Here is a 14,638-nt window from a genome sequence, read left to right as displayed (position 1 = left end):
GGGCTCTCCCCCTGGGGGTCGCCAGCCGGCATTGTCTGGCCGACGGCACCCTAAGGAGGCCCTCTCTGTGGGAGCGGACTGGTCGAAGGGAGGTGTTTGGTAGGAGGCGGTCTTGCAAATACCTAGGTCCATTGCCACGGAGTGCTTTAAAGGTTGTTACTAACACCTTGAAGCGCACCCGGAAGGCCACAGGCAGCCAGTGCAGCTTGTGCAGGAGAGGTGTTACATGGGAGTATCTAGAGGCCCCCAGGATCCCCCACGCGGCCGCATTCTGAACTAGCTGGAGCCTCCGGGTGCACCTCAAGGGGAGCCCCATGTAGAGAGTGTTGCAAATGTTGCCAAGTTGATGCTTGAAGAGATGGATGCTATTAAAGATCCTACTATGCGGGAAAGAGAGGAGCGTGCGATTATGAAACTGATTATAAACACAAAACAGAAATTTGGACGAGTGAACTAGCCGAAGAATTACATAAACCAGTTGTCCATCGTTTCGCTAAAAGGCGCGAAGAGGGGTCGATGATACTTGAGCCACTGACTTGATCGATATGCGTTTGCTAAAGATAACAAGAACGTCAAATACTTGATGGTAATCAATGTGTTTTCAAAATACGGTTGGATCATTCCAGTGAAAAATAAAACCAGTGAAACCGTTAGTAAAGCGTTTAGGGTTATTTTTAAAAGAAGCAGTCGTAGACCTGAAAAATTATGGATGGATAAAGGAAGATAATTTCATAACAAGGACGTTAAGTCATTGGGATTTGAGATTTACACAACCGAAAATGAGGAAAAGAGTAGTAAAGAGGTGGAACAGAACGATGAAAGAAATTATGTTCAAATACTTTACCGCAAATAGCACCAAGAGATATATCGATGTGTCGATCTGTACAATAACAGTAAACATTCTTCTATAAAGATGACACTGGTTGAAGTCAGTCTCAAGGAAAACGAGTGGAGAGTTAGCTTAAATTTGTATGGTACGAGGCCGGCTGTTGAAATAAAGCCCAATTTTAAAGTCGGGGATCGTGTTAGAATTTCCAAATTTAAGAGCCATTTTGAGAAAGGATATACAACGTGATGGCAAAGGGAATTGTTCACTATATCCGCCTACCTATAAAATAATCAATGATAATGGTGAAGAAATCATTGGCAGCTTCTACGAGCCAGAACTGCAGGAGACAAAGCTGAAACATTAATAGACATGTTTTTAATACAGTGTGTTTATAACCTCCTGAAATTTGTAGCCGTCGCTCAACTTTTTAAGTATGAAAAGACACAAATGACTGCAAAACGTCTCACCATCTGGCTGTATTCGTTCACTATTGTAGTATACAGGATGAGCCAAGTATCTGACGAGCTCGTTAGGTGGTGATAACCCTTAACTGTCAAAGTACAGCTTCTCACTTCCTTTCTTATATCAAGCCGTCCAGTGGGTCCCTTTTCCATTGGAGCTATCTAGGTTCAAAATACCACACTCTATCTTTTGAGGTCTTTTTGGTAGCTCATCTCTTTCAAAAACTCCTCTAAAGTTTTTAATTTTTAGCTTCCCGGCCGCATCAATCAGCTGAAAGTTTGACAATGGAACATTCGGAAGCACAACTCCTTCCACATCGATATTCATTTTATTCCAAATTATAAATAATTTGGAAAGCGGTGTTGTAGAAAATTAATTATTAGCATTTGCTTTAGGGGGTGTGTTGTTATTAGTATTTGCTTTAGGAGCCTCTTTCTTATCAAAATTCATAAGCTTGGGTTTGTACATATTTTTTTTACTATAAACCTGTGGCCTGTATACTGCTTTATGTCATTGTAAGGCATGATGATGAGTTTTGTTTTGTGTCTATGCATGTTTGTTATATAGAAGAATGTTTAAATGATTTTTTTCTATTTTGTAATATGTAGTGTCTATAAGCCAAGGTATGTATCCCATCTTCCAATATGACTCGTTTTTGTCATCGTCGGCGCTCAAAGCTATCTTGTTGACCTCTTCGGTGTACACATCGTGGAGATACGACCTAATAACGTTCATCTTTCTGTACTGTTCCTTATGACTGTTTCTTTGTAGTCATCGTAATAGATTTCTTGACTACATTCTTCTTTGCTCCCTTGCACTTTTTGTGTTCATCACCCTCAAACATTTTGTATGAGTAAAGCTTGGCCCTCAACCCGGCAAATTCTTCAATTTGCTTTCCAGCAGCCTCATCCTTGATCATGCCGAGCACTTTTTTGTTAACTCCGGTTTTTATTCTAGACGGATGATGCTTCGGGTATTCACTCGTGTTGAATTGTTTCTCAATATTGTCGGCAATATCTGCGTAGAAATCTTCTATCTGTATTTCATACACCAGACTGTCGGTGTCGGTGAACAACAACTTTGCTCTGTCTCCATACTTGTTTTTGATGGAGTTGTGGTGGAATTCGTACATCAATGTCTTGCTCAAGTCTAGTATACTCCCGCCTAGATATATCGGCTTGTTGTACGTCAACTTTGTTCTATTCATGTGAGTGGCAATTAGATTCTTATCGAATATCGTGCATCTGTCGTAGTTTGGTTGGGCAGACAGTTTCAAGGCTTCCTTCTCACTCATCACCAACCTTACGTCGACGGACTTCTCGATATTTTCCATGGTCTTGCCAAAGACGCTGTTGTTCATGAGCTTGAAAAAGTCTTTGTCAAAGTCATTGTCAGCTCTTGTTTTCAATTCGGTATTCAGATCGATGTACTTCTTCAACCACACCTCTTCTTCGAATCTTATTCCTCTATGAATTTTTGTGATCGTCAACCCGAGACTCTCGTACAGCTTCAAGTTTTCATAATGCAGAACGTACTTTGTCTTGTCATTCAAGTTTGGTATTAACTTTTGCACCTTTGATCCTTCAGGAACAATATTTTCCAGGGCCAACGGATAATCGTTATGAAGGTCATGTAATTCTTTTGGGTATCCAAAGTTGACTTCGAGAATACAACACGTCCCACCTTGACCCGAAATGCTTTTCCAGTCGTTCAGTTCTCTTTCTTCCATTGATCGAAACCCATGAACCGGAAGTGGTCTGCTCATCGCCCATCTGTACACGTTATATGCATCCAGATAAGTAATGAACAAAGGTTTGGAGCAATCATATGCTTTGCCCATGTACTTTTTGTTTGCACGAGCGAAATGATTTGAGATTGTGCTGACCCTGCCGCGTATTTCCAGCTTTATCATGAGCACCATAAATAATTGCTCAACAACTCCAGTTTAACCTTCCTCAGCTTCAGCGCCACGTCCCAAGCAAGTCCTGGCAATGTATAGTACCACGTGGGATCTAGTTTGTAGTTTTCCATGCAAACGTCTCTAAAGTTATCAAACACGTTAGCCAATAACACGTCACTCTTGTTGTACAAATCGTGGTAATCGAATTCGCCCCATACCTCCTTCGCGTGAGCATAGTCTTTGTCGCTTATCTCGGTACCATTCAGTTTTGAATAAAATGCAGACTTTTTGGTGGCAACTCTTTCTCACTTAATCTTTCAATAGAATCCATGTAATCGTACAGATAAACTCCTTTCCTTTTCAAAAGATCAAACTGCTTGCCTATGTACATCTTTGCCAACTTTTTACACTGATTAAGATTCTTTGTCAAAGCATCAAGACTTGAGGCCATAAACCTAAAGCTGTCAACAAACCGCAATTCTTGCTTAACAATCACTTCTTTTCCTTCCTTAAATGAACTTGTCAACAACAACATCTCTGCTGAACAAAATGTACTTTTCTTCATTGTTCGGTATTCAATTTATTCTTTCGCCATTGTCACCTTGCAGCTTCTTGATGAATAGGTGGCTATCGTATCCGGAAAGTTTATGGAACATTACATGGAAAAACTTCGGTACTTTGAAATTTAGATTGCACCTATTGTGTGCCACGCCTCTAAACTTTCCGGTAAAGTGACAATGATCGCGAACTTTATCTTCATCACACAATTCACGTTCGCATATGTGGCACATAGTAGCCGAGGCATATCACTCTGCATCATATTTTGTAAATATCCTCCTCTTTGGAAACTTGAACCGTTGATATATATCCTTAATGTTTTGCACAAGCGAGTTGACGAATATCTGCGCTACATCATCGTCTTCGTTCACGACAGTGAATACAACAGGGTCTTGTTTATATACTGTATCATCAAAGCATATTATAAGGTAGCAAAACGAGCATGGAACGTGCTTCTGATACTTGTTTGTGTAAGACTCTTTGGGGTTTGGTTGGCACGTATCCATCGGTTTAATGAACGATTCAAAATCTGCATACACTACAAACAGCACTCTCATTAGCCTATCGTATTTGATGAAAGATAGTGTTGTGCCGGCTTTTGGGAGTTCTATCTTTTGGGCTCCGTGCAATGAACAATACTCATCGTGTTTCTTAAGAGCCTCAATTTTTCGGTATCCGGTCAAACATCTTTTGCTATAGTCCATTGAATAGATTGATTTTTCTGTTCGCTTTACCATCAGTCTGTTAAAGTTCATTATCCAGCTATAGTGCTTCTTGATGCCATCGGAAATAAGCAGCAGATTGACAACTTTATTGCTTTGGCACTTTGACACATACAAGGGGTATACATATGTTGTGTAACCAAAGACATTAATGCTGATGTTTCTTTTGAATCTGCTAATGATATTTTCGTCTACAGCAACAGAGAATTCAATACTGCTCCAATCGAGCTTCTCGGCTTGTTTCCTCAATTCCTTTGTTATTCTTTTAGGATTATGGTCTGCTGGATTCAACGCTTGCGTCATGCACCACTTGAAACATTGGTCATCTTTATTCTTCATGTTGACAATCGCTTTTTTGTTCGCTAAAACAGGCGGAAGCAGAGTATATGACTTACCCTTTAATGGTTTGTACGCAACGGTGTTTATCTCCAACCTTTACATGGCCTTGAACATCCAGTTACTGCCCTGCATCTGAAACATCACCATTGACTCCATTATCTTGTCAACAGCTTTGCTATACAATTTGCCGATATTGGTCACTTCTAATACAACTTTTGTCTTTGAACGAAACGGAGCGACGGTGCTGATAACTTCTCCGCTTTTCATATCGACGTGTTCCATCTTGCAATAAAGATGGAACACCTTGTTTTTGTAAAGCTTGTTGAAAATAGAATTGACTTGTGTTTTGAGCGCTTCGAGTTTTTCATTCACAACTCACTTTGGTTCTTCGGGCACATAGTTAATAATCCAATCAGCAAATGTGTTGATCTTGTCATAAACTTTCTTGGTAATTGAGATGGGTGTAGGCATAATAGGCGCAACCTGTATATCTGGAACTGACTCATTGAGTAGTAGTTTTGTAGTACCACTAAGTAGAGCCATCAACTCAGCCTTTCTGAGCTTTGAGTAAGCCCGCAGTCCTCGTTGTTTTGCAACGGCACACAACTCACAGTTACTTTGTTAACCATTTTATAGTAGGGAAAAATTTTGTTTAAGGCATATTCAATTTTGGAGTCCAAAAACCTGTTAGTTATCAACCATGTTTATCTCGTATCTTTCTCTCCATATTTTACCATTGTAATCAGTGAAGACTTTTGTTGAGCATCTTAGCACACGTCTAGCCTTGAAAATTGAAGGATATTCAGTTTCGATTCCTGTTTCTCTATCTTTAACTATCACCTTCATTGGGTTATTGCAGATCGATTTAAGGTGCACGTACTTTGGGTTCATGATCTTTCATGGTGTTGTGGGGGCCTCAGCAGGAACAAGCCCTCTTTCAACGAGAAGTTTAAAGATCTCTGGTTTGTTCATAGTCCTTATGCCTTTGATCTTGTTGTCTTTCATTATCTGCTTCAGGGCAGGAAGTGAATATTTCCTTTTAAGGTGCTCATACTTTGGGTCAAACTCTTTTGTGATCTTTTGTGGCTTTGTGAAAGCCTCAGCAGGAACAAGACCTCTTTCAACAAGAAGTTTTAAGATCTCTGGTTTGTTCATAGTCGTTACGCCTTTGATCTTGTTGTCTTTCATTATCTGCTTCAGGGCAGAAAGCGAATATTTCCTTTTAAGGAACTCATCCTTTGGGTTCACAATCTTTTGTGGCTTTGTGAGAGCCTCAGCAGGAACAAGCCTCTTTCAACGACAAGTTTCAAGATCTCTGGTTTGTTCATAGTCTTCACGCCTTTGATCTTGTTGTCTTTCATTATCTGCTTCAACTTTGGAAGTAAATATTTCTTTACTGTAGACATGTCTCTTTTGTTATATACAGAAAAAGATTTTAATGCATTTTCATTTTTCTCTTATGGGTGGATAGCAGAGACTTTTATGGTGTGGGAAATCCCCACATTTCTACTACTCATCTGTGCTCGTGTGCGGAGGAGCATGGGGGATTTCCCATGATGTCATCAGTGGGCGGGGCTAATCCTCAAGAATCAGCACGCATGCACAGATAAGCATATGTGGACAGGGCTAATTCTCAAAAGTGTGCCAGAATAGTCACTTTCCCTCTACTTACCAGGACAAAGGACCAGCAACAAGAAGATCACTTCTCACGGGCCAGGACAGATGACCTCAACAAGATGCCAAGATTTCCATTTTTACAGAGCTTCAGGTATTAGGGAAGCAACATGGTGGTTGAGTAATTCATAGTCCAATAACAAGCTTTTCCATACATATGTCAATTTACATCATCAAAAATTTCCTCTCTGTTTCCCTTAGTTATTATACCACATTCAAATTAATACATTGCTAGTTATAACTCAATCATTTAAAACATTTACCAATCACTTTTGACTTATATATCTCCAGATCCTGTTTTTAATTTTTATCTGATTTCAATTACAGTATTCCAATTAGCTTAATGTCCATAGTATTTAGATTTCGGATAGCCCACGGTTCCCTTAGTTCATTACAAAATAGTTATCATATCTAAAATACACTTATTATTTATTCAAATAAATTCTTAGTTTATTTCACAATTATATTCTACTTCTCATTCTGATATCATCACTTAGTAATAAAATAACCTTTGTCCTCTGAATCCATCTTCCATATTATAATTCAAAACTATTATTCTAGTAACTAATTTATTTGCCTTATAGGTCTAAATCCTGAATATTAAATCAATTAATGTCTTTTAAAATCTCCTTAGCCCATTAAGTGAGATTTTAGGCTCTTCCATTAAAGGTCGCATAAAGAAAATCATTTTTTAAATCTAACTCTGGCCTTCCTTTTGTGCCAAACAGGCTTCCATAGCAGAGCCTTTGAATCCTCGGGTGGATCTCCCTTCATTCCTGCATATGTCATTTGAATCAAGGGAGACCATCCAATTATCAACTTGTCAAGGAAGCTAGTCCCTTCATAGTCATTAGATTGTCTTTATAGTAATTTGAACTACCTGAATCTTCTGATTTCCCCAGCACTTGACAATGTCATCATTAACTGGACCAGTTTTGCATGTTATAGAGAAAATCCCACACATATTTAGGAATTTACAATGGCCACCATATCTCCAGGGTTATACAAATTGGTCCCAAGAATGGAATACTCTCTAGCAACTTCTCAAAATTCAGAAATAATCTCAGATGACATTCCCGACTAGGATTCTCCTTGTGAATGGCGTTACAGACTTTATGACATAAACATTACATATAAATAGCAGTACCATGCTCTTCATCATGCAAAGATCTTAGACAGACAGAAGAGGGACCCTACTTCATAAGTTAGCTTTATACAAGACAATGATGAGAAAGGGTAGCAAGAGCAGAGCTTGAGTCCATGTTCAGGTTTTTCAAAGATGTAGTTAAGCAATTCTCACTCTGTCAATTGATATAACTGGCCATAACTATATTCCAGTTAGGAATATTCTTTTTCTTATTTGGATGAAGAGGGAATTTCATTCCTCTGCTAGGAGTTGCAATCTTCTTGGCTATTATCTATTATTTGTCTCTAGTTTTAATTTGTATACCAAGAATTTTGAATATATAGTTTCTTTTACCAAGGAATAGAATTTCAACTCCATATTCACAACAATATGCAACTAAAACCAGATACTGATATCTTGGGTGTATAAGTACATGGTATAGATCTTCTAGATTGAGAGACATGGACAATAGTATGCTGGCTTAGAAAGCGGTCTCTTGGTTAGAGATCATAGCTTGCAGAGAATAGCATAAGTATGCCTAGGGTAACATGTGGCATCATCAAAATGTGCCAAAACCTGACAAGTTTTGCATCCTTACCATTAATGGGGAATGTGGCACAGATACAACTACAAACTTTGTCAGTGCTTATCTTACTAAAGACCAAGAAAAAAGCACTTTGCTTTACATTCTGCTTGGTAACTCCCAGCACCTGAGTTGCTGTTTGAACAACTCCCACTATACACATGAGAAAAGCATTCATAGTTAAATTATATTACATGTCTGTGTTTGTGTATTTACCTCATCCCCAATGTAATCATGTAACATTCGAATTACTGATGCTCCCTTGCTGTAAGAAATTGCATCAAATATTTCATCCACTTCAGATGGATGGCCTACATTGACCTAGATGTGAGAAAAGGAGTAAGTTATACAACAGATTAGGCTTGCAACTGAATACATATCAAATCAGAGTTACAATATAATCCCTTAATTTAAGATATCAAACACTTTGCTTTGTCCCTCCATTGATCAGATTTCTGTGCTGAAGAAACATGTGAAAATTTGCAAACTTCCACTAATTATTGTAGGAGGCACTCACTTCAACAGGATGACTATTGTCTAATGCATCAAGCTCCTGAGCTCTTGTGTAATCAGCAGAAACAAACTGGGACCAGATATCATATTCTGGAAAGCAATGGTCTACACAAAGGTACTCAATCCAGGATGCAAAGCCCTCATTGAGCCACAGATGAGTCCACCATTCCTAAACAGAAGAAAGAAATGAAGTATTAGGGAGCTTTGAGTAGCCCACCTTTACCCTACAGCATGAAATAAACAGACAGGGGCCAATGGACTCTTAGAAGCAGCTTAGAAAAAAGCAGCTGATATATACAAGGCATAAAGAAATTGTGTCTTTTCTCCCTTTCTGTGATTTGACCACTGAAGTAATGCTTTGTTTAGTGAGTAAAAATTTAAAATTGTAATTGTAAAATTAAAATTGTAATACAAATACAGTCAGTTTTCTTTGTGACAAATAAAACATATTAGCTGTAGGAGATGACCAGGTTGAGCCTGAGGGCGAGGTCAAACACATCATCAGTTTGGAGTCTCTACACCCCCATAAGAGACCTAAGTCCAGCTCCCCTTGAAGTCCGCTCTTATCTGGCGCCAATTTGCTTTGACTGTTAGTAGTTCAAGATTCTTGTATATAGGCAGCATAGAATAAACTTGTAGCACTTTTGAACCCTATCCTGGCCCCTGATTTCTTGCACCTGACATTAGCACTATTAAACTGCCACCAGATAAAAATATTGTTGAATATATACTACAATGATAAGAAACAGACAACAATTTTCATTGTGGTTTGGATTTTATCAGGCAATCCCAAACTCTGGGGCTTCAATGGAAAAAATGCATCGCCAGCATTAGCACAATTCTAAAAAAACTAATAACACTCTCATATTTTATAGCTTGACCACAGAGAAAAAGTTCTTTTTACAATGAGGGAAAAAATTATTTGATCCCCTGCTGATTTTGTACGTTTGCCCACTGACAAGGAAATTATCAGTCTATAATTTTAATGGTAGGTTTATTTTAACAGTGAGAGACAGAATAACAACAACAAAAATCCAGAAAAAGACATTTCAAAAAAGTTATAAATTGATTTGCATTTTAATGAGTGAAATAAGTATTTGACCCCTTCACAAAACATGACTTAGTACTTGGTGGCAAAACCCTTGTGGGCAATCACAGAGGTCAGACATTTCTTATAGTTGGCCACCAGGTTTGCACATATCTCAGGAGGGATTTTGTCCCACTCCTCTTTGCAGAGCCTCTCCAAGTCATTAAGGTTTCGAGGCTGACATTTGGCAGTTCGAACCTTCAGCTCCCTCCACAGATTTTCTACGGGATTAAGGTCTGGAGACTGGCTAGGCCACTCCAGGACCTTAATGTGCTTCTTCTTGAGCCACTCCTTTGTTGCCTTGGACGTGTGTTTTGGGTCATTGTCATGCTGGAATATCCATCCACGACCCATTTTCAGTGCCCTGGCTGAGGGAAAGAGGTTCCCACCCAAGATTTGACCGTATATGGCCCCCTCCATCATCCCCTTTGATGCGGTGAAGTTGTCCTGTCCCCTTAGCAGAAAAACACCCCCAAAGCGTGTTTCCACCTCCATGTTTGACGGTGGGGATGGTGTTCTTGGGATCATAGGCAGCAATCATCCTCCTCCAAACACAGCAAATTGAGTTGATGCAAAAGAGCTCGATTTTGGTCTCATCTGACCACAACACTTTCACCCAGTTCTCCTGTGAGTCATTCAAATGTTCATCGGCATACTTCAGACGGGCCTGTACATGTGCTTTCTTGAGCAAGGGGACCTTGCGGGCACTGCAGGATTTCAGTCCTTCACAGCATTGTGTGTTACCAATTGTTTTATTGGTGACTATGGTCCCAACTGCCTTGAGATCATTGACAAGATCCTCCCGTGTAGTTCTGGGCTGATTCCTCACCGTTCTCATGATCATTGAAGCTCCACAAGCTGAGATCTTGCATAGAGCCCCAGACCGAGGGAGATTGACAGTTATTTTGTGTTTCTTCCATTTGCCAATAATTGCACCAACTGTTGTCACCTTCTCACCAAGCTGCTTGGCGATGGTCTTGTAGCCCATTACAATCTTGTGTAGGTCTACAATCTTGTCCCTGACATCCTTGGACAGCTCTTTGGTCTTGGCCATGGTGGAGAGTTTGGAATCTGATTGATTGATTGCTTCTGTGGACAGGTGTCTTTTATATAGGTAACAGGCTGAGATTAGGAGCACTCCCTTTAAGAGAGTGATCCTAATCTCAGTTCATTACCTGTATAAAAGACACCTGGGAGCCAGAAATCTTGCTGATGGATAGGGGATCAAATACTTATTTCACTCATTAAAATGCAAATCAATTTATAACTTTTTTGTAATGCGTTTTTCTGGATTTTTTGTTGTTGTTATTCTGTCTCTCACTGTTAAAATAAACCTACCATTAAAATTATAGACTGATCATTTCTTTGTCAGTGGGCAAACATACAAAATCAGCAGGGGATCAAATACTTTTTTCCCTCACTATATATACTGTACTTTCTTAAAATTCTAGAAGCTTAGGCTATACAAGCAAGTAAGCAAATACAGACCTGTAGGGCAAACAGAACCCACAGTTTCTGTAACTGTAACCTACAGTATGTAAGAATGGAAGATAATAAAGCCTTTTGTTGTGTCTAAGGGGCAAGCTGCTCATAGTGGCTTATAGGCAAACGTCTCATAGTGGTTAAGAAAAAGATGGGAAAAGTTGTGGAAAATACACAAGGATTATAAATGGGGCTTCACATTGTCTAGTCTCCAATAAAATTTGGTAAATAAAGCAGGACACGTTTAGAATAAAAGGCTTTGTCTGGAGACACCCTTGATTATAAAAACATAATCAATACATAACAAGAGAGGTGCAGATATGTCTCAAGACTGAACTCCAAATCAACTAGTTTGACTTTTACTATGTAAGCTGTAGTGGTTCAGGCTCTTGAAAATTTTACTTTGAGCCTTAATAGAACTACCTAAGAAACAGTGCCAAAACTGAAAACATTGGTATTTTTCTCCCTGGTTTAGACAATCCTACAATAGTACCAATCTGCTGCTTTAATATGTTATACACATTCTTCCATTTACCTGTGGCATTATTGGGCCCTTCCCCATTTGCGCCTAACCATGGCACCATAACTTGACAGTAACATTTTTTTCTGCCATGTCCTTATGGCATTCTCTGTATTTATTTGTTAAATTTAGTATTTTATTTGTTAGATTTATATCTCATCTTTCATTCAGCAGCTCAAAGTAGCATATATAAGGATTCTTTTGTTCCATTTTTCTCTACAATAACAACGCTGTGAGGAGATTGGGCTGTAAAAGAGTGACTGGCCTAAAGTCACCCAAGTACCTTCCATGGCTGAAGGCAGACTAGAACTTTGGTCTGGTCTTTTCAGTGTTGGTTCAACACCTTATCACTGTAGCACACTGACTTTGTTTTATCTTGTCCCTGACATATAATGCAATAGTGCACATTGCATTTACAATGGAAAAATGAAAATGAATTATGCACTGCATGATTTGTGGTAATTGTAATATAAAATATGTGTAATTTAGTGTTGCACCCACATTCTTAAAATATAATGAAGAAGCTATGCCATAAAAATACTAGGAAGAACTATCAAGGAGTTTTGTTTGGAATTCAGAATAGATTTAATTATTTTGCCGGCATTTCTTTTCTCTCCTCTACTGTGAAATGAGCTGATGAACTCATGATTGTGCTTCCTGTTAACATTTCACATTAGCACAGCAGAGTGATAACACCAGCTCTTCCTGCTCAGGGTATCTATGTGCCAATAGTTACCAAGTGCAAACATGTAGGAAAAAAGAAGTCATACTGATAAATGTGAAAAATAAAGGAATGCTTTGGTACAATCAGGACTATAAAAAAAAACAGCTTTCTCCAGAGCCCCTCCCACATGATAGAAAATTTATTTGGTAATGCTATGTGGTGTTTTGGAGTTGACAAAAAAAGTACTCTGGAGTGCATGCATATAGGAACTGTCTGCAATTTCTTGCAGCTATATATGTTCCCCAGGATCATGCAGTTGCATTCTACTGCTACAGCAAAATCTGACGAAACAACAAATTTAGGTTAAGGAGTTGTAGACAGGTTCTATATATGCCCCTCCATGTGCTAGAAGTTACTTTTTGCTTTTAAATAGAAAACATTGCACAATCTTACTGGTCACACAAAGCTGTTTCTCCCATTTTCTTTACTGTTCTAATGCAGGGGTGTCAAACTGCCGGCCCACGGACCGGTTGCATCATACGGAGGCCACACCCACCCCAGCTCCGGCAATGCAAAAAAAGTCGCGACACGTCGTGACACGTCATGTGACGACGTGAGTTTGACACCCGTGTTCTAATGTACGGTAAATCAAATGCTAAAAACACATGGTTTATGGTTAATACTTTTCCATTTCTTTTTTTTTATAAATATTTTATTAGGTTTTACAAGGGTAAGGAAAGGATGGGATCAGTATGGGTATTGGGTAGGGTTCAGGGGTGGGGTTAGGGTAAGGGTCGGTACAAAAATGGGGTTGCCTCCAACGATAATTCCATGCCTTGGCAAGCAGACTGTCGTCCGGATACAAATATTAAGTAACAGTAATTAATATAATGGTAACTAACTATAATAAATAACAATAGCGATAATCCTAACAATAATAACTAGTCAGTGGATATCATTCATCCTATTAAATTTCATAATCCTTTCTCACTAGATCGTGTTGCTAACCATTGATAAATTTTTTCCCATGTTTTAAAATAAACTGAGTCTTCTTTCTCTTTAATCTCTAAATTTAATCTATCCATTTCTGCACATTCTAAAATTTTTGTAATTGTAATCTGGTCAGATGGTAAATTTTCATTTTTCCAAAATTGGGCGAATGCTATTCTCGCTGCTGTCAATACATGTAATATTAAATATTCATTCTCTTTTCCATAATTAAGTCCTAGTATTCCCAACAAAAACAATTCTGGGTTGAGGACTTCCGGCTGTGACGTCATCGTGGAGCGGGTGAAGGAATAGAGCTCTGTTCCTAAATCCCGGGAAATCTTCGCTAAGAGCCCAGAAAGGGCTTTGCCGATCCCGGAGAGATTGGTAAACTAAAGAGGAAGCTTCAGAGAAGCCGGGTGGAACGCAAACACCCGAGCAAACAGGAGCAGCACTTTTAAAATTGGCGGAGAAGAAGCCGGTCTTTAAGGCCGGCCTGGAGCGATGGCGACAGCCTGAGAGGGAAGCGAAAAGTGGAACTGACAGCTTCGTACGGGAGACGAGGAAAACCCCTGAAGGAGGTGAGGAACATTTGGCTGAGAGAAGGCGCAGAAAAAGCAGAGCAATAAGGAGAGAGACATAGCGGCAACTGAATTGGAATAACGCGGAGAAGGGAGCGATAGAGCAGAAAAAGAACAGCGTGAAGAAACAGAGAGCCCACAGTAAAGTTTATAAAGCATGACCGATTGGAAACTAAGAGCTGCAAGAAGTAGAGATTGAAACTAGAGAAAGGACTGGAGAAAGAACGGCCAGAGACATCAAAGGGTGATTAAGAAGGACTTTGAAAAATTAACATAAGGATTAAAAGGTGAAGTGAGACAACGGAGAAATTTAACACTACTTAGTGGAACTTAGTTTTGAAGAATAAAGAGCATCGAAATTTGGACTTTAACTGACATATATTTGGGTAAAATGACATGGACGTTTTGGAACTATTAGATTTATAGAAGAAGAAGAAGAAGAAGAAGAAGAAGAAGAAGAAGAAGAAGAAGAAGAAGAAGAAGAAGAAGAAGAAGAAGAAGAAGAAGAAGAAGAAGAAGAAGAAGAAGAAGAAGAAGAAGAAGAAGAAGAAGAAGAAGAAGAAGAAGAAGAAGAAGAAGAAGAAGAAGAAGAAGAAGAAGAAGAAGAAGAA

At 39.0% G+C, this 14,638-nt stretch overlaps 1 protein-coding gene across 1 annotated transcript in view; it reads right to left on the bottom strand.

Annotated features, from left to right (window-relative positions):
- LOC107294509 (puromycin-sensitive aminopeptidase) overlaps nt 1-14,638 on the bottom strand; it is a 105,494-nt gene that overhangs the window by 72,049 nt on the left and 18,807 nt on the right. The window contains exons 4-5 of the mRNA XM_015823743.1: nt 8,711-8,875; nt 8,410-8,514 (exon numbers count right to left, since the gene is read on the bottom strand). Coding sequence (XP_015679229.1) covers nt 8,410-8,514; nt 8,711-8,875 — 270 coding nt within the window. The remainder of the gene's footprint in view (nt 1-8,409; nt 8,515-8,710; nt 8,876-14,638) is intronic.

This window comes from Protobothrops mucrosquamatus, unplaced genomic scaffold (assembly GCF_001527695.2).
Source record: "Protobothrops mucrosquamatus isolate PMUCROS unplaced genomic scaffold, P.Mucros_1.0 scaffold1971, whole genome shotgun sequence".
NCBI classification, from domain to species: Eukaryota; Metazoa; Chordata; class Lepidosauria; order Squamata; family Viperidae; genus Protobothrops; species Protobothrops mucrosquamatus.
Note: the sequence above shows the minus strand (reverse complement) of the source record. Positions and strands in the feature narration are given on the sequence as shown.